Raw genomic sequence first — 21,501 nt, 5'->3', positions numbered from 1 at the left:
CGGGGACGGGAACCCTTCCTCGCCCGCCCCAGTCCCATTGCCAACCCTACCATTTGGTTTTATATTTTTGTTTTTTAAAATTAAATCTATTTTATCAACATTTCTTACAATAATTTGTATTTTTCTTAATTACAATAGTTGAATTCTAAGTCAAATTCCAAATTCCAAAAAAAGTTTTTTGAAAGTTATTTTTTTTAGTTCTCAAAATTTGGCTTAGTATTTTAAACCATTTATGAAAAGTAGATAACAGAGGAAGAAATTTAAAGGTGGAAGTAGTGTCCATAACTTTAATTTCTAAAAACAAAATGGTTACCAAACGAAAATTCAAGTGTTTCTTTTACAAATATGAAAAACATAAAAGGAAAGAAAATTGGAAGAAAAAAACTAAAATTAAAATGGCTGTCAAAAGAATCTATATCTTTTATTAATGTTTAAGGCTCAAATTCATCCTCTCATGTTTGTTTCATTGAAATATTGTTGGCATGATTAACCCTTAGATAATAAGTTTAAGGCTCCAATTTGGAATGGGTTGTGTTTGGGTGTGTGTTAAGAAAATGGGTGGTAAGGATTATTTTAACCTCTATTTTGCTACACTAACACTATTTACAACTTAGGAATATTTGGGACAAGAAATTGGTTATATAGTCCTAGATTATTATAATTGGATTATAATAGTTTGTGTTTGGGGTGTAAATATTTTAGTTTGATTTATAATAGTTTGTGCTTGAAGTATAAATTATTTTAGTTTGAGAAGAAAATAGTAAACATTGTAGTAAAGAATAAAAAAAATAATGAATGTAAAATAGTAAAACTGTAGCAGATAGTATATTCGGTAGCCAATGAGGGTTTTGAAATAGTATTGACCGTAACTAATTGGGGAATACAAACTAGTATTTATTGTAGCAAGAAGTGGTTATATAGTCTTACGATAGTCCTGGCCCCAAACATACCATGTTTGCTAAAGTACATAATAACCACCTCTTGCTACAATACATACGATTTTGTAATTTCCAATTAGCTACCGTCGACACTATTTCAAAACCCATTTACTACAGTTTTTACTATTTTATATTAATAATTTTTTTATTATTTGTTACCGTGTCTACTAATTTCTCCTCAAACTAAAATAGTTTAGACTCTCAAACATATATTGTTATAACTCAAACTAAAATAATCTACGCACTAAATATAAACTATTATAACCCAACTATAATAAAATAACCTAGGACTATAATAACAACTCCTTGCCCAAATGCCCCCTTCGTAGTTAAAATTACCAACCTCCCTCCCTCCAATATTTCCAATGACTCTACTCATGGACGACCACTTCCGCCAACCCACTCCGATGACTAACTCTAGTGAAGACCACGTCCAACGCCCAATTTCGGCAATGATCACTTCCGCACAACTACCTCTAATGGCCAACTCCAACAATCACTTTGATGACCAATTCTTAGTGTTTAATAGTTTTCTTTTATGGTATTTTTGTATTAGTAGAAACACTTTGAGTATAGTGAATCAAACAAATTTGTACATGAAAACACTTATGAGAACATGTAACCAAATAACATGAATGTTTTATCAAAAAAAAACTTTTATTTTAAAAAAATGTTTAAATGAAAATAACTTTTTAAAAACCTTTTTTTTCTAGTCAATCCAAACATGCCCTAAAAAAACTTGTTTCATGGGTCTCATCAAAGTTTCAAAGCTATATATTTATGGAGAAAAAAAATGTCATTGATAAAATTGGTCTAGAGAATAAGATAAGAAACCCTAAGGAATCTTTATAACAATTTATACATTTTAATTCCGTTCATATAATATAAAAACTTATTTTAGTATTGTGAGCCACTCCTTGATAAACATGCCTTATCAACCCTTCCTCTTGAAATGTTTTAAATGACTAGTCAAGAAACACATACATTTGCACCTAAAAATCTTGTAGTTTTTATTAAAAAATTTAAAACATAGTGATTTTTTTCATGTAATAAATAAAACATTATATATATATTTTTTTTTAATTAACATAAACTTTTAAAAGTTAGAAAATGGAACGAGTTTTATTTTAATATTTTCATATTAGCATCTTTTTCGTTATCAATATTTTTTTATCTATTACAGTATAAGCAAGTTATTCAAATAGCTGCAACGATTTGAAGAGAATGACAAAATAAGATTTTATGAAAATTTAAGAAATATATAGAAAATAAAGATTTTTCTTTACAACCACAAAAAAAATTTGTAGTTTTTGGCAAAAAAAAATATTTTTTAAATAACTCATTTATTTAAACATTTTTGATAAAAATGGTTGAAAATACACTCCAAAAGTTATTTTGAGTGGTTGCCAAACACTTTTTTTTTCTTTCCAAGATGACTTATTTTTTTAACTAAACATTTGAAAATGCATTCCAAACATATATACCTTTAATTCAAAGTCATTAAAAGTTGTTAATTTTTGTTTAAAAATTATTTTGTCATAGCTAAATATTGTCTGAAGTTTGTTTTAATCCATAAAATTTATGAAAAAAAAGTGTACATGAAAGGTACAAAAGAAAATAGAGATACGAAAGAGGATGAAATGATATGAGGACAAAATAGAATTTGTTGAAAAATTTAATAGCAAAAGGGAATGTAAAATTAAATGAAAAAATAAAAAAGAAAAAGATAAGGGATGAATGGTATGTAGTATACTACCATGGAAGGGTGTGAACTCCATGTTAACAAATAAATAAGTCAAACACTTATCTTAAACTTTGACTAAAATGATTTGCACCTCAAACACAAATTTTATAAACCCAGATTAAAATAGTTTGTACCATAAACATAAATTATTATAATATCACAGATTATATAAGTACAAACTCTTATAACCAACTATGCACCCCAAACAACCTTCAAATTATTATTGCTAGCGTGAGAATGACAAAATTTAAAATGTCGATGTTGATGGAAAAGTCAAAGTTCAATTAGGATTGTCGATTGAAATAATGATGTAAAAGTTATAAACGAAATACAAAATAATTATTTTGGTTAATAAACAAACATTTTACACCATATTAACGAGAAAGATGTGCTTAGAATTTTTATTATATTCACATTTGTGACATTCACTGTTTTTTTCTTACGTTTCATTGACTTTTGGGGCATTTGCAAATATATCAATCATGCCTAAATATTAATAGATATAGCATAATGCAAAATATTTTACAGATATAGCAAAATTTAGATCTAGCTTCCGTAGTCTATCAGTGATAGACTATATTGCAATAAAGTATATGATTGATAGATTTTGTTATATTTGCAATTCTTTATAAATGTTGTTATACACTTAATTATTAGCTCTAAAAATGCTATTCATAGCAATTACCCTTGATTATTCATATGATATAACGGAATGTAAATTAAGTCCTTAAATTGATGTCGAATTTTGAAACATGTACAAATATCGATAAAAATATCAATATGTTGACAAAATTATAATACACGTATAACTGAATGTCTTAAATGTTATATACCAATAGTAAAGGTCGAGTTCGACCACTTGAAATATTAAGCTAAAAAATTTAAACGGTCATCGTTGATGTTCAAATCTAAGGAAGGAAAGTCTTGCACGTGGTTCGATGGTGATTTTTTAAGTTTGGAGATGAGGGTCTAAAACAAAAGAAACTACACATCATTACAAAACAAGTTGACCTAAGGTTTTCGACCTTCCTCTAGATCATATTGAAAGATGTTGAACTGGGTTGGTGAAAGTCTCCTATCCATTGAGGTATGCAATAATACATAAAGTGGGAAATTTTGGGAAATTGGAGTGTATAACAAAATTTGAGGTTTCATTTTGAAAAATGGTAAAATCGTCCAAAAATAAGAATTATGGAACTCATGTGACATGCACATGACCACAAATTCCTAAATCCCTGATTTGCCATTGTCTTGTTTGTAGATGTTGTTGTTGATGAAACTACAAGAGTAATTGTTGATATTTGTCGAGGACAACTATCCTCCTAATTTTGCTCATGTAGTTAACATAATCTCTATATTTTGTTATTATTTTTTATTCTATTTAACTATTTTTTGAATTTATCTCACCTTAATAAATATACAGATTTTTCTACCAAATTTAATTTGAAATATTCATATATTATTAAAACTTATTTTATCCATATATTTTATTTAAATCTCTATATTGTTTTTCATAATTGTATAGATATATTTCAATAAATTAGCTGTATATTTCTCACATTCTTAATAAATTAGTTGTATATGCTATTTTTTTAATATTATTTTAATGTTTTGGAAAAAGAAATATCACTTCCTACAAAATGGCTATGCATTGATTGCACAAGAATGAGTTTGGATTGTTGCTCCATACATTGTCATAACTTTTGTTATTTACACAAAGGTTTCATCGATGTTTTCTTGCTACTGTTTTTGCTATGACTTTATAGGATTTGATTTAAAATAAATCAATCTCTTCCTCATTTTTCACTCCTTTGGAATTTAAATTTATTTTTAATATTAAAATTAGATTTTGATACTACTTCACGAATTGATTTAAATAAATCAATCTCTTCCTCATTTTTCTCCCCTAATTGATTCAAATTAGCTATTTGTTTTGATTTAATTTAACTACTTTTTGAAAATATTCAAAATTAATCAATGTTTAATTTGTTTATCACCATTTGGATTTTAATTTATAAACATCTTTAAATTTAATATTATTTTATTTATTTTTTATTATTCTAAATTTAGATTAATTTTTTTTATTTTAATTAGTATTTTACGGAATATTTTATACATATTATCATCTAATAAACTATATATTTCATTTAAATTTGATCATTTTTTGTATTTTTTAATTTTTATTCATTATCATCTTATTATATTATTATATCATTAATTTATCTTTTGACAAACAAATAAAGTTTCATTTTGTAGCTAACTTTTATTATCAAATTAGATTTTATCTAACTACTTATCGATTTTTTTAATCAGAATAAACAAAAACTTACTATTTTTTCTCTCCAATTTATATTTGAATTTATTTTTTATTATCAAATTTGATTTTATCCAACTAACTTTTGATTTGTTTATATGTTTGTTACAAATTCAATTGTATCTAAATATATATTTTTTTAATTATTTTATACATATTGTTATCAAATTAATTTGATTTTTTTTTTAAATTTTCAATGTTTTCAAATTTTCATATACAAACATGTAAAAATGGCTTGTTGAACCTAAAAAGAAACATATAGATGGGAATTAAATTTTAAATGTTTGAAACGTGTGGGTGTGTATAAATATATTTTTTAGTTTATATTAATATTAATATTATCATTTGTATTCTTATTCTTATTATTACCATATTAATTATTATTTATTAAAAGAAGATAACAAAAAACCCTAAATCTCATATTCTTCATCTTCTTCACGCCCCAAAATCTCATTTTCTCCTTTGCAATCTCATGTCTTCAATGGTTATTTCAGCAACTCTTTCTTGAATTCCATCATCTTGGCTAGCTTTTAACGACCACCCTCCAGGTTTCCGACCTTTTTTTGCTTGCACACATGTTTTCTGCTTTGAACATCATTTTAAATAATGATGTTTTGAGATTGATAGTGTTTAAAGTTGACTTTCAAGATCCAATGAGCAAAATGGTCATATGGAATGAAGATGATGAGACTCCCTACAACTGGTTTGGTGTCAAATGCAATCATACTTTCAATAGTCACATCGTCATGAAGTTGCAATTTCTTCACATATTCACTTGCCAACAACAACTTTACTGGTAAAATCAACTTTGCTCTTTCTCACCTTGGAGGAAGTCTATTGTTGTATACATCCATAAATTTCTAATGACCCCCCTCGATTACTCGTCATCTTTCCTTGCATAAAGGACCATATTGGGTGATTTTTAATTTTGGTTCTGGAATGTTTAGGTACTATATATTTATGGTTCTAGAATCTCTAGGTAGTGTGTATTTGTGGTATTCATATTGTGTTTGAAGCAGGTGTATGTTTGCATTTTCATTTGTTCTTAATTTTGTTGTTTTAGGGTAGTTTTTTCATTTAGTATTTTATGAAACTTTAAAATTTGCTATTTCTCTTATCATCCCTTGAATTTTTTACCTTGGTCTTGGGCCAAAGTGAATTGTTCCGAATGTGGATGATTCGCCCAAGATCAAGTCATTTCTAAATCTATTTGAGCCTAGGTTCATTTCTACTTGGAGCTTTTCCTTCGAACTTTCACTCGATCTTATGTACATTTAGTAAGGTTTGAAGTCACTCATAACGATCTTGATATTTTATTATAACTATAGTATAACTCTTAATAAGATGATTTAAAATAAATAACATTCCACTAATTTGAGATTCACTTATTACTTAAAAAAATCATATGTATATTTGTGTTTCATAATTTAATTTTAATTTTCAATTCTAAGTTTTCTAATTTATTTTCATTGTATTTTTATCTTCAACCAAATAAAAATGAGTAAACTGATATTTTAAAATCAGATTATGGAAAAATTCACTAAATGAATTATTAGTCAATAAAAAATTTGAGTAAAATGTTGTAAAAAAAAAAGTGATGGACATTCAAATTAAAACCACATAGATCTTGAATGTAGACACAAAAACACATGATGTAGCTGCAAAAACAAACAAATAAAAAGGTTTTAAACATAGCAACAAAATGTCCAACCTTACCTACAAACATTGAGGACAACGAAAAGAAGAAAATATTTCAAAAATAATTTCACCAAACTATGATGTCGAGCAAGTGCACGCATCAAATGATAATACAAATTAAAACAATCTTGGTCGAGTATCTTCCTTAACGAATCAAATTGATAATATTTTAACTATTTAGCGATCATTTCAGATTTATTTAAGAGACCAATTTTAATTCAAATTAATCTAAACTAAACTAGGAAAGCAAATAAAATGATCAAATATGATGATTTTCAACAAAGAGATATCCTAGGGAATAGATCTACTAAACTCAGTTATTTTAACTCTTGAACTAATTAACAAAACTCCTAGATCTAGAAGTCTTTTATCTAAGTTGCCTCTTTCGAAGTCAATCTTTTCTTTCACCTAATTCTTAATTCCTAATCTCTTGAAACTAGTAAACTAAAAGGCATTAGAAACCTTCATAATCAATCTCTACCATTTTCGATTACACTAATATGTTGATCAAATGATAGTCTAGCATGCATCGGTCTAATCTAAACCTTCTTGTAACAACAAGATAATAGACCATAAAATCATTCAGTTGTTGATCAAACAATCAAAAGCATTAGGAACAATCATGGCAAAAAGTATCGATGCTAATTCAATTCAAGATCACAAAAAGGGTTAAACGCAATCCAAAGAGTTCATCTAGCTTTAGAACAATGAGAAACTCAACCTAACATTGCTTCCATAGATAAAATCATGTTGGGTTTTATATCCTAAAACTCGTAGTTTGTAAACAATCAAACTTATTCTGAAAATTCAATAAGTTGTTATTGCATATATGAATTGCTTATTTCATTTTAGAAATAAATCCAATAAACTAAAAGATCTATGACTATTACATGAGTACTTGAACTTTATGTAGAGACATAAAAATAGATCAGGTACGAGTAAATAGTCAAAATGATCTATAGTATATGAATAAGATTGGGTGCCTTATTCTGGTAATACTATTAGATGCGACCCACTCTGTAGTTGTTACAAGGAGTTATAAAGTGCTACAGACGATGTGTTTCTAATTCGTACATATCATGGCATAAGAAGTGGGGGCATCCCGTGTAATGAATTTGTACAAGATCGGACCATGAAATTAGTCACTCTTACTTTATAACGCTGTTTACTGCTTAAGACTGAATATTTCAAAGCGATGACCTAGGTAACTTGACCTTAATCTTGAGCTAACTATGAACTCTTGTTTATTCGGGATTATCCTTAGATTTTCATAGGTGAGAGTTGGCTTAACAATGCCGGCTCAATAAACCTCAATTTCAGAGGGTAAGACAGGGTAGATAGCTAGGGATATAGGGTGCAAGATGGAATTCACTCTTACCCACTTTCAGGGATAGTAAAGAGGTTGTTCCCTTAAGTGCTGACTCTGGGTCTTGAATAAGGGGCCCCATCCTCTCATTGGCCTGAGAGGGACTCAGTTTGTTGATCGGATCACAAACCAATTGTTCATTAGAGGATCAGTGGGACTTAAGGAACAAGAGGTAATCTCGGGGGTAAAACAGCCATTTGACCCAACCGTTATTACGAACAACCTGTGAAGGGTTAATGTACTAATTATGGTTATATCGAGTGGACAAAATATATCTACAGTGAGGGAAGTGCAACTCTGGGTTTTAGTGGAGTGACCCAGTAGTTAACGAATGAGGGTTAATTCAGTGTAAAGAGTTTAACCAATTAATCTCAGATCGTTGGAGCCCATGATCTGTAAGTTCACGAGGTCCCCCTACTAGCTCACAAAAGGATTAGTCTTAGAGTAGCGAGATAAGTTAATTTGAAACATTCAAATTAGAACTAAGGGAATTAGTAATTATATGTGATATAATTACACGTTTAATTTTGAAATTAAACGAAATTGGAGTCAATTAATATTTAAATATGATTTAAATATTAAATTCATGAATAGGGATTCATGATGGTGGAATTAGTGTCAAATTAATTTAATATTTGATATTGAATTAATTAAATTGTTTAATTAATTATATTAGAAAATTAATTAATGAATTAATTTTGTAAAATTAATAAAAATTTCAATTTTGAAAACAAAAATTGATTTCTGAAATCAATTAGTAGAACAAAATTGAAGAAAAGATGGAAAATGGAAAATCCCAAAAGTGGGATTTCTCTACTTTCAACCATCTTGCTTACACATTCTCCACCATGGTTTTGAGTCAAAATTTTCAAGCATGAGGTGCAATTCATGCAACTATCTTCTTTACATGATAGTCTTGCAATAAATAGAGAAGACTAAAGTATAAATCGGGCATGCAACTGATGCACTTGATAAGTTTTTGCTGAAAAACTTGAGGTTGAAGAAGGTCTTCTTCCATGGTGCATCAGTGATCTTCTTCTCCAAATTTCCTTAATCCAAGTTTATTTTGAGTTCTACAACTCAATCTAAGGCATCAAGAGGATAGTAGGGAAGGCCTTGAGGTGGTTCACAAGTAGATTTGCAGCTGGAATCGAGATTCAAGTGGTTCTTCAAAGGTATGTCATGAAACCCTCTTATTAGTTTATGAGCATGCTTAATTTAAAACCAAAATTAATGAATTAGAATGCTTATTGATCTGTTTTTCTTCCGCTGCGTGTTTCCTGATTCTAACAATAACACTTTATAATATTCTTTCAATGCATGGTGGGATTTTAAATCTACGTGGCATACTTTATGCACATACAAGATTTATTTAATTATAACATACATCACATGTATAAATAATTAACCACATACTGATATGGTTTTAGTTTTGGCATTATAAAGCAAAGAAAGGCCTAATTATTACAAAAATAGCAAGAATTGGCTCCAAAACGCTTTTGGACCGCTTGAACCACCCCAAACCGGACCCGAACAGCTTGAATCGGACCAGCCAAAAACTATTTAAGGCTGAACCGGACAGGATTTGAAGAAAACGGTCAAACTGGTTCAAACTCGATTTCTCGCTCGGTCAATGGTTGAAACTTGATGCTCGCTGCTGGTTGGTTGAAACTCATTCCTCGACGCTCGATGAAACTCGATCCTCGATAACATATGAACAGCGTTGCAACGCTGCCTGGATAGTAACTCAGTTTCAGTTTTTTGCAACTCGGCCTTCTTCACTTCTTTCTTCAATTACAACTTAATTTCAACTCTAATGACTCCAAATAAATTACAAACTCTTGAGCATACATATAAGCTCATCAATCAAGAGCCAATTAAAAATTTAACAAAGGAATCAAAGAGAATTTAAATGTCAAATCTCAGAAAACCATATCAGTGCACCATTTCCATATAACTCATGAAAAAACACCCACCAAGCCAAGATTAAACCAAATTGAATGCTTAAATGATGCTCTGTTACCCAATCAAGTTTTAGCAAAGTAATAATATACTCAAGACTATTTTTGCAACGATACTACAACAAGACATTCTTGACTAAATACTATCCCCAAAATAACTCATATTCCGATAGTCATCTAGCTATCGTTTTTTGTCAGAAATTACTAACTCTTTAGTAATTTTGTAAGTGTAACCTCTGTTTTCAGAACTCAGAAGTTGGCTCCAACAATGCTCCCGAATTTGGAAAGTCAAATTTGAAAATGATTTTAGAAATCCTATCCATTTCTAGAGTTTTAGTTGTTCTGAATCCTATGTTAAAACTCTCCGATGGGATAGCCGTCGTTAAACAAATAGCGAGGCCAACTTAAAGACAACAAGCAGGTGCAACATAGAAATCTCACGATCCAAACCAATAGAAGAGACTGTAGCATATGTTGACATATATCCTTCACCCACTTACTATGAACTACTTCCCTTATTCACTTTGATCTTGACCTCATGACGAACACTTTCCGAATCGAGGTCACTTCTAGGGTGACACGAAGTGCTACACAGATTTCACGGTGGGAATTTTCTAGGGATGTGAGAATTGAAATCAATATATCGTATATTTGATTTTCCATTGAACAAATTCCCCTCATTCACCTTGATTGATTCATGCAAGCACTTTCTGAATGGAGGTCACTCCCAGGGTGACATGAAGTGCTGCATGAACCTCACGGTGTGAACATCTTGGGAACGTGAAAATTAAAATCAAAACATCACATTTGATTTTATGGTGAAAAACTTCCTCTATTCACCTTAATCTCGACTCACGGTAAGCACTTTCCGAATGGAGGTCACTCCCAAGGTGACACGAAGTGAAACATGAATTTCGATCTTGAACTCTTAGGGACATAAGAGCTAAAAATAATCATATCATATATGTTTATTAATCTCCCAATGAAACATTCTAACATATCATATATGTTATTTTTTCACTGAAGTGTTCTAATAGCATATCATATATATTATTAAACTCCCACTGAAGTGTTCTAATATTAAACGGGGTATACATTTTCATAGGCTTGTTCCGGCTAATTAAACAAAGATTTAACCTATGATGTCTAGGTGATAAAGCAGTTTTAAAATCTCACATCGCTCACATATTGCTCATAAAACCGGTTAACAACACTCAATTATTCAGCCATAATCCCCAGGTAGGAGGTGTTCCATAGACTGTCAACTTAAATACCCCCAGCCTTAGATAGGATTATATACTGGTTGAGTTTGTAACCCTAGTTTTATAAGTTTACACTAGAAGAAATTCGGGCTTTAGTCGGTTGGCAACCGACATTAAAGATAGTGTTATTAAAGCCCTTTAATGTCGGTTGCCTTTAATGTTGATTTTAAACTGACATTAAAGGGCTTCATTAACACCAATAACACAACCTTCAATGTCGGTTGCAACCGACATTGAAGGTCTTTAATATCGATTAACCGACATTAAAGGTCTTTAGTGATTAAAGCCTGTCGGTTGCAACCGACATTAAAGCCTGTTTTTTTTTTTTAATTCGTAACCGACATTGAAGCCCCAATCTATCCCTTTTTTTTAATTCCGTTGCCGAATCCATTTTTTTGGTCAAATAAGTTAAAAACGACATTATATGTCTCGTGTTGGGTCAGGAAATATCCATCATTGTTTTATATTAAAAAGTATAAAAAAATTTGCATGGCGAGCCCATCAATATTTGTCTTCCACCTATGAATTTATCCACAAACAAGGATCAATATTTCTAATCCATTACATATACTCATCAATATTTGTCTTCCACCTATGAATTTATCCACCAAAATGTGCAAAACAATACCAGAACCAGACTTTCATTGAATACAGCTTACACCAAAGCCATCATTTCTCTCATTCACAAATATCAATTAGTACTAATTCCATGAATACATCTTCTCAGTATCTTCTTCTTTGGACATCTTCTCAGTATATTCTTCAGATGCACTTAGTGCAACACTTCCAACAGATGATTTGGACTGATGAGATTGTTTGCTGTGAGTTCTTTCTCTTGACACTTTACCATGTCGAACATTTTTTTGACTAGAGCCTCCTTCAATTTCTTGGCTCATAGAGGACTTTGGTTTTACTAATTTGAAATATTGAGAATGGGAAACAAAATCACCTATTCCTCTAACACGTCCCCAATGTTCTTCTGTACCCAATGCTTTGGTGAGAACATCTTCACCTTCATGAACTTCAGCCAATTTATCATGTAAAACATATTACAATTTTCACACAATATCTATATCATCTTAAACTTATATATATGTCATCTTAAATTTTGCATAATATATACTTACAATCTGATTGGCACATTCTCGAGTAACTTCATCAAAGTATTCATTATTCTTTCCTTTTCTTGCTTCTTTCCATAAAGTCGCCCGATAAGAAGGGTCATTCGATAGGTTCTATATGAACATATATATTTAATTAGCATAAACATATTAGAATAAAAGATTTAATTTAAGTCGAATAACTCACTAATTCTTGGGCAAGATTCGCATAGCCCTTCCGAGAAATGTGGTGATTATATACACATTTCACACGTCTTTCTTTTTTGAACACGATGATTTTCTGTACAACAAATCTAGTTGAAGTTACCTATCAAAACAATGATAATGTTGACATGTAATTTATTGTGAATGACTTACCTCCCATTCTTCACTCAATCGTTCATTGACGAACGATGTCCAATGATCTTGCTCTATATGAGAATATTGTTGGGGTGGAAATTGCAAGACCGAGGGTTCATCCTTAAATGGAAGTATGAACTTTTGAGTCAACGTTGTCTTGAAAGTCCGAAACTTCCTAGATGCAGACATTAGTATACAATGTTTGGACTTAGAGTCCACATTGAACGACATCTGCACAATGAAAAAAGTAGTTAAACAATAAACTAATAAACTACTATGCACATGAATTAAAAGTTTAGAAAACATACCGCTACACAATAAAAAAGTTTGTCTTTTAAATGGTTTGGAACTTTTTTCCAAGAATCATACGTTATAGGAATTTGTTGTCGAACACAAACTTCTATATAACTCTGCATCTTCTTTGCTCCAGATCCAACCGGTTGTCCATGTTCATTATAATCGATGGTCAACCGTTGCCCAGATGTCCTTATTTGTGCCAACTCAGACATTGTAGTTGGGCCACGTGGTATACTTATTCTACTATGTTTTTGTGGGATCATATTTCTATCATCCTCGCTGCTACTTGTTGAAGTTTCCATGTCAATCTGCACAAAAAAAAAAAAAAAAAACATTACTCACACAAAAAACATATAATCTTAATATTTAAATACATATAACCATAGTAAATGACATACCATGTTTAATACATTATTTATCAACCCATCGACCCTCACAATCATGTCTAATGTATGTGGATGTTGTATCATCAATCTCAGTAAATGTATCAACATTGGGCATTCTTTGCATACCTCCATAACCACACTCTTGTAGCATATCTCCTATTTCATCTTCATAAAAATCATCCTCAATTGTTCGTTGTGGAGATGTTAAAACAATTGACCAACTCGAATTTGCGGGGTCTTTTACATAGAACACTTGTTTTGCTTGAGAGGCTAAAATAAATGGGTCTGATTTATGTCCAATACGATTGAGGTCCACAATAGTAAACCCAAACTCGTCTGTTTTGACTCCAGTTCTATTCTCAACCCAATTACATTTGAATAAAATAAATGATAATCCATGATAGTCAAGCTCCCATATTTCTTGTATTACACCATAAAAGGTCATATCTGACATGACGGGCCTTTTATCCTTAGCACTAGAGACTTGCATTGTGGTAGCCGTTATACTAACTCCACTATTTTGAACCCTCCTAACATCATCGCGATTCTTTGTGTGATAGTAGTAACCATTGACCACATAACCAGAATATTTTGCCACAGTTGGACAAGGTCCATTAGCTATCCATCTCAAAGAAGGCGATATGGAAATTTTTAGTAGTAGTTAACATTTAATTATACATCAAATATAGGTCTCTAGAGATTACCCGTGTGGACAACCACCGACTGAATGTACGATTATGCTCTTCTTGAAGCCACTTTCTACTTTTATTTTTACCAGAATTGAGCTTAGACAAAATATCATATGTTGCCTATTATAAATGACAAAGTTAGTAGATTATTGAATAATCAAGTAACCTAAAACAAGAATAAGATGAAGATCTACATACTCGATGTAAGGAAGCACATCATTTACATTTTAAAGGACATAAAGATGAGCTTGATCTAACTCATCCTTACTCGATCTGATAAAAGAAGCAGCTGATAATGCTCTATCAATGTTTGAATTCGCTTTCTTTGTTGATGAGTTTAGCCCAATAGAATTAACACCAAATACGAATTCAAAACAAAACTCTATAGTCTCTTCAATAATATAATTTTCTCCAACACAGCCTTCTGGTTGATTTTTATTTCGTACATAAGTTTTCAACACTTTCATGTATCGTTCAAAAGGATACATCCACCTCAAATAAACAGGTCCACAAAACTCAACTTCTCTTACGAGATGCACTACAAGGTGTACCATTAATTGTGAAGAATGATGGAGGAAAATACTTCTCTAAGAGGCATAGAGTGACAACGATATCCTCTTGCATACCCTTTAACTGAGATGAATCGATCGCCTTGCAACATATAGCATTAAAGAAGAAGCATAGGCGAGTAATTGCAAGTCTTACAAGTTTGGGTAAAATATCACGAATGGCTACCGGTAATAATTGTTGGATAAGAACGTGATGGTCATGCGACTTAAGTCCGTAAAGTTTCAAATCTGTGAGCGACACTAAACTTTGAATGTTCGATGAATAGCCTTCAGGTACTTTAATTTCTGATAGTACCTTACAAAAGCTCAATTTCTCAGCTCGTGTTAATGTATAACATGTGGGAGGTAAAAAGTCTTTTTTCTCTTCTATTTGAGAGGCTAACTCTGATCTAATGTTCAGTTCCACCAAATCTAATCGAGTCTTTATTCCATCCTTTGTTTTACTAGGAATATCAAGCAATGAGCCAATAAGATTTGCACATACATTCTTTTCAATGTGCATCACGTCTAAACAATGTCACACGTCAAGATACTTCTAGTATTCTAACTCGAAAAGAATAGATTTTTTCTTCCAATAAGTTGAAGTGCTATCTCCATTGTTCTTTTATTTGATACTTTCTTACCAAATGAATATTGATACTTGTTTCTGCAAGTATTTTTTTCCTACTCAATGGTTATGGACCAAATTCTAATTCTTGTGCGCCATTAAAAGCTTTCTTTTGTTTCCTATATGGATGATGGCGGGGTAGAAACTTGCGATGCCCGAGATATGCCATCCTCTTCCCTTTTGGTAAATAAGTGGATGAAGTATTCTCTCCACAAATTGGACATGCATGATATCCTTTAACTGTACAACCGTACAAGTTACCATACGCAAGAAAATCATTAATAGTCCATACTAAAATGGCTTTAAGCATGAAACGTTGTTCTTCATATGCATCGTAACATTCTACCCCATCTTTCCAAAGTTTTTTCAAGTCATCTACTAATGGAGCTAAATAAACATCTATGGCATTTCCCCGTTGTTTAGGACCAGATATTAGTGCAGTCAACATAAAAAATTTTCGCTTCATGCACAACCATGGAGGTAGATTGTACGTCACTAACATCACTGGCCAACAACTATATCTACTACTAAGATCTCCATGTGGATTTACCTCATCTGTCGAAAGAGCAAGACAAAGATTTCTAGGTTCTGACCCAAACTCTGGCCACAAATTGTCTATTTTTTCCCACGATAGGGCATCTTTGGGATGTTTTAATAAACCATCTGTTTCTTTTTTTTTTTTTAAGCATGCCACGTCAATAAACTTGCTGTTTCTTTACTTCGAAACATTCTTTCAAATCTTGGAATTGGGGGGAAATACCACATGAATTTTGCTGGGATATTCTTAGTCCTTTCGTTTAAATTTTTTTGAAGCTTCCATCTTGACGTACCACAAATGAGGCATACATTTGCATTAGAGAGTTCTTTTCTAAACAAGCAACAATCATTTCTACATGCATGAAGCTTCTCGTACTTCATTCCAAGAGTACCCAACATCTTTTTTGCTTCATAAGTAGAAGTTAGAATTTCATTAGGACTAGGTAATATGTCATGAATTAATTCCAACAACTCAGTGAAACTCTTATCGCTCCATCCAAATTTAGCTTTTAAATTATATAACTTTACCAATGTAGATATTTTGGAAAAAGTTTTACAATTTGGGTACAATGGTTTCTTCGCATCATCTAATAATTCTTCAAAATTATCGGATTTTCCACTAAAATAGTTATTGTATGCAGCCTCAAACATTCCAATTGTGTCATCAACATCAACATCATCCTCATCAACTTCGTCTCTTTCACTAGTAGACACATTTTCATTGTTTCTCTTAATCGGTAATGATTCACCATGAAAAATCCATGTCTGATAACTTTGATCTATACCATTAAAAAATAAGTGTTCTCTTATTTTGTTCACATCTAGAGTCTTTGCATTAACACACTTCAAACATGGACAACTCATGACATTCGGTATATTTGAATGTTGTAGACCATTTTTAATAAACATCTCGACCCCTAAACCATACTCAGCTGACATTCTATTCATTTTCATCCATGACTTATCCATGATTGTAAAATATGCAACTTAATCTACAAAAAATAATAATAAAAAATAACAAGGAAAAATTTAAAAGCATAAAATTATGATTGTAAAATATGCAACATCAACAAATTTAGAACAAATAGACTTTTAAGATAAGCATCTTATAAATATTACCTTGTCCTTGTTATTAATGTTGTTATGAAGTCCTTTTTGTGTTGGGTGCACCTTCTCCACTTGTCAACCTTCTTAAAACACGTCCAATGCAATCTTCCTATCTTCCTTCCAAATCCCCAAGAATCAAAATTTAGCCTTACACGTCAAACTTGAACCTAACAAATGAAAAACTTCACTCAAAATCAAGTATTGAATCCAAACAAATATCACAATAAACCGTGTCCTTAGACTGTGTTTTGTATGAGTCAATATCAAGGACTCAGTTCTATCGATGAAAAGAAAAGCCAAAAAAACAAAAACTCAGCAAAGTTCAAAATTCCATCAATCCAAACAAATATCACAATAAACCGTGTCCTTAGAGTTAGACTCTTTCTATAAATACTTCAAGAAAAGCTAACAATGAATACAAAACAACGATAACTAGCATGAGAAGCAACATGATGTAGTCCCTAAACATCACAATGTATTAGTTCAAAAACATAACCAACAACATGTTTATTTGATGCAAAAGACAAATGCTTTTGGTCTAGCCAGTGGGCATACATCACAAGTAGTTGGCAAATATGAAACATTGTCCAAAACATACCATCCATGAGATAAGCTAGCCTTGCCAATTGTGGTCAAAGACGACTTGTCCTAAAGAACACAATTGTTACCATCAAATTTAATAGTAATAGTAATTGTTGTGTTAATGCACTGATGAAGCTGAGATTGAAAGCAAAAGCTAGAATATACAAAACATCAGTCAAGACAATATGTGTAATGAGACAAACATCCCCAACAAAATCCACGTGACATGAGAACCATTAGGCAGAGAAACAGAAACCCCAACAAAATCCACCTGAGATTGAAACCACCAGACGAACGATGAAGTTTACGGTGACATGAGAACCATGAGTTTAACCCAACAAAATCCAGACAAAACCACCAGAGAAACAGATTTGTACCCATGGAGGCAGATGACCGGTGACATGAGAACTATGAGTTTAGCCCAACAAAATCCAACAAAATCCAAACAAAACCACCAGAGAAACAAATTTGTACCCACGGAGACGGACGACAAACTTGATGGAGATTGATGGGCGGATGGACGATGAAGGAGATCGACGGACGGGCGAACGACGGTGAAGGAGATCGACGGACGGGCGAACGACGGTGAAGAAGATCGGCGGACACGGGTGAACGATCGATAGGGTTTGGGTAAGAGAGAAGAAGGTGACGTGCGAAGAAGGGTTAGCGTAAATCAGATATAGGGTTTTATTTTTTAATAAAATAAGAAAAAAAAATTACACCTTTAATGTCGGTTTAAAACCGACATTAAAGATCCGTTTTTTTTAAAACCGACATTATACATCCGATTTCACTTTTTCCAACCAACATTAAAGCCCAAATTTCTTCTAGTGTAACGACATATTTTAACTATTAAAACAAGTGGTTAACCTATATGAGCATGCAACTGTTCTTTGTTATGGATTTTAAATGTCTTAACCCAATTTTATAACAACTTACAAAATTTTAGACATGCTAAACATCCACAACAAACATCAAAGGTATTCAATATTTAATATAACACTTATATTAAATAAAAGAAACCCTAAACATGCATACTATATATTGGTGATAGATGATCTACGGTTTATTTTAATAGAGGTATGTCCTCCCATTCCTGGCTCAAATGCAAACCGAACTATTCAGGATGCATACGATAGATGGATCAGGGCTAATGACAAAGCCCATGCCTATATCCTTGCCAGCATATCTGATGTTTTGGCGAAGAAACACGAGAGTTAGGTACTGCCAAAGAGATTATGGAATCTCTATGTGGGATGTTTGGACAACCATCCTTCTCCTTGAGGCATGATGCTATTAAATACGTTTACAACTGCCGTATGAAAGAAGAGGCCTCTGTTAGAGAACATGTCTTGGACATGATGGTCTATTTCAATGTGGCAAAAGTAAATGGGGTTGTTATTGATGAGAAAAGTCAAGTTGGTTTTATTCTAGAATCTCTTCCGAAGAGTTTTCTGTAGTTCTGCATGAACGTGCTTATGAATAAAATAGAATATAACTTGACTACTCTACTCAATGAAATACAGGCTTACCAGACTATGATGAGAGCATCTAGAACCGAAAGTAAATGTTACTACCGTTGAGAAGAGAGGAACGCCCTCCAAAAAGCCTGATATTGCTTCTTCTTCATAGACTAAGAGTATTCCGATTAAGAAGAACAAGGGAAAAGGGAAGATGAAACCCGCTGGTAGAAGAGGCAAGACTAATGCCAAAAATAAAGGAAAATATTTCCACTGCAATGAAGAAGGGCACTGGAAGAGAAATTGCCCTCAGTACCTTGCGGAGAAGAGAGCAGAGAAAGCAAAACAGGGAAACTAATTCCTAAGGATTGCTTGCTATTATACTTCAATTGACCAGTGAGAGATGTTGCTGTCTGAAGATAATCTTATCTGCTTTTGTTATTATAATAAAAGTTATTTTTTCTTCTTGAAAAGAACAAATTGTATAAATTTTTGTTGTAAATGAAATGTTCATTAGCAAAAGTTATGTTTGTTCTATTGCAAAACAACTTCTATTAGAAGCAACCTAGTTAAAAGCCATTTGCAAATATTTAAATATTTAAAATGGCTAGAAATCAATAAAGGCAAGGAGTTTTTTAACCTAAGTGATAAGTTTAGAACACTTGAAAAGTTCAAAGTGTACGAAACTTGTTAGGTAAAATAAAATCGATCAATTCTCTTTTCTAGGCTCATTGATATTGAATCAATTGAACACACTTCTAATACTTGTTCTGCTTTTGGAAGACCCTGCGTTGTATCACCAGATCGTGATTTTTCATATATAAATGTAATTAAGGTATCTTCTTCGTAAAGGATTTCGCCATAATGGTGATGAACAGTTGCTCCTAAAGTGGCCAAATAAGGCTAGCTGATCTTATTACTACAGAATCAACTTGAACAATTATAATTTGACCCGATTTTAGGTGTGATCTATTTTTGGTCATACATACATTTTCAAAAAAAAAAAAAAAAAAAACTGTCCAAGGTTAATTCTTTACGGAAACAATATTATTTCTAGTGCTATTATCTCTACTTCTGCAGCTATCGGTTTGCACTGTTACCCAATTTGGGAAGCAGCTTCCGTTGATGAATAGTTATACAATGGTGGTCCTTATGAGCTAATTGTTCTACACTTTTTACTTGGTGTAGCATATTACATGGGTTGAGAGTGGGAACTTAATTTCCATCTGGGTATGCGTCCTTAGATTGCTATTACATATTCAGCTCCTGTTGTAGCTGCTATTGCTGTTTTCTTGATCTACCCAATTGGTCAAGGAATCTTTTTTGACAGTATGCCTCTAGGAATCTCTAGTACTTTCAACTGCATGATTGTATTCCAGGCTGAGCACAACATCCTTAAGCACCCATTCCACATGTTAGGTGTAGCTGGTGTATTTGGTGGCTCCTTATTCAGTGCTATGCATGGTTCCTTGGTAACTTCTAGTTTGTTAAGGGAAACCACAGAAAATGAATATGCTAATGAAGGTTACAGATTCGGTCAAGAGGAAGAAACTCATAATATCGTAGCTGCTCATGGTTATTTTGGCCGATTGATCTTCCAATATACTAATTTCAACAACTCTCGTTCGTTACATTTCTTCCTAGTTGCTTGGCCTGTAGTAGGTATCTGGTTCACCGCTTTAGGTATTAGTACTATGACTTTCAACTTAAATGGTTTCAATTTCAACCAATCTGTAGTTGATAGTCAAGGTCATGTAATTAATACCTGGACTGATATTATTAACCGTGCTAATCTTGATATGGAAGTTATGCATGAATGTAACGCTCACAACTTCCCTCTAGACCTAGCTGTTGTTGAAGTTCCATCTATCAATGGATAAGACTTTTGTCTTAGTGTATATGAGTTCTCAAAAGTAAAGGAGCAATAACCAATTTCTTGTTTTCTCAAGAGGATTGGTATTGCTCCTTTATTATTAATAAATTTTACATAACTTACTTCGATTAGATCAAAATATAGAAAGTTTGAGATTTCTAGGACTATTTGATAGAACATGAAATCTAGTGAAAACTTTGTACATTGAGTTGCCTTAATTGTTTTTTGAACATCATTCCAATTTAAGGTATTTCTGAAATCCATATGAGATATGAAGAACTCATAAAAGTTATTTATGATATGTAAAAGTTGTTTACATAGATTAGAAATCTGAAGAGATCGATATAAGTGTTAATATAGAACCCTTAAAAGTTGGAATATTGTTCCAAATCACCACATATTATTTGTTTCTGTAAAGGCTTGCATATGTCAATAAAGAGTTATTGATTCAATTGACACTGTAAACAAAAATTGTTTCAGACAGGTCAAATGTGTTTTACTCAAAGAGTTAAGAGTATCTCGATGTAGTGGAAGGAATGTATGACTTCCTAGCCATTATTGAGAAATAAGTGTTGTGAAAAATAAGAAGTCTATTGTACACTAACATGTTTACAGCGATTCTCTCGGCTAAAGTATTTGAGAATCTCCTAG

General features: G+C 31.9%; 2 protein-coding genes and 1 pseudogene across 2 annotated transcripts; 1 reads left to right on the top strand and 2 right to left on the bottom strand.

Moving 5' to 3' along the window:
* Positions 1 to 11,924: 11,924 nt before the first annotated feature.
* LOC150032041 (uncharacterized) lies at positions 11,925 to 13,344 on the bottom strand. The gene is made up of 6 exons (XM_090308358.1): positions 13,052 to 13,344; positions 12,762 to 12,974; positions 12,592 to 12,684; positions 12,412 to 12,518; positions 12,001 to 12,321; positions 11,925 to 11,958 (listed from the first exon to the last, which is right to left on the bottom strand). The coding sequence occupies exons 1-6, from the start codon at positions 13,340 to 13,342 to the stop codon at positions 11,925 to 11,927; spliced, it is 1,059 nt and encodes a 352-aa protein (XP_090164484.1). The 5' UTR covers positions 13,343 to 13,344.
* On the bottom strand, positions 13,344 to 16,738 carry LOC150032040 (uncharacterized; annotated as a pseudogene).
* A 3,273-nt stretch (positions 16,739 to 20,011) lies between these two features.
* LOC120092452 (photosystem II protein D1) lies at positions 20,012 to 20,857 on the top strand. Its single transcript, XM_039050539.2, is given in 1 exon segment — positions 20,012 to 20,857. A coding segment is annotated over 1 exon segment (684 nt). The 5' UTR covers positions 20,012 to 20,173.
* The last annotated feature ends 644 nt before the right edge of the window (positions 20,858 to 21,501 follow it).

The sequence above is a fragment of the Benincasa hispida genome, chromosome 12 (assembly GCF_027475165.1).
Source record: "Benincasa hispida cultivar pf3 chromosome 12, pf3_genome.v1.1, whole genome shotgun sequence".
NCBI classification, from domain to species: domain Eukaryota; kingdom Viridiplantae; phylum Streptophyta; class Magnoliopsida; order Cucurbitales; family Cucurbitaceae; genus Benincasa; species Benincasa hispida.
Note: the sequence above shows the minus strand (reverse complement) of the source record. Positions and strands in the feature narration are given on the sequence as shown.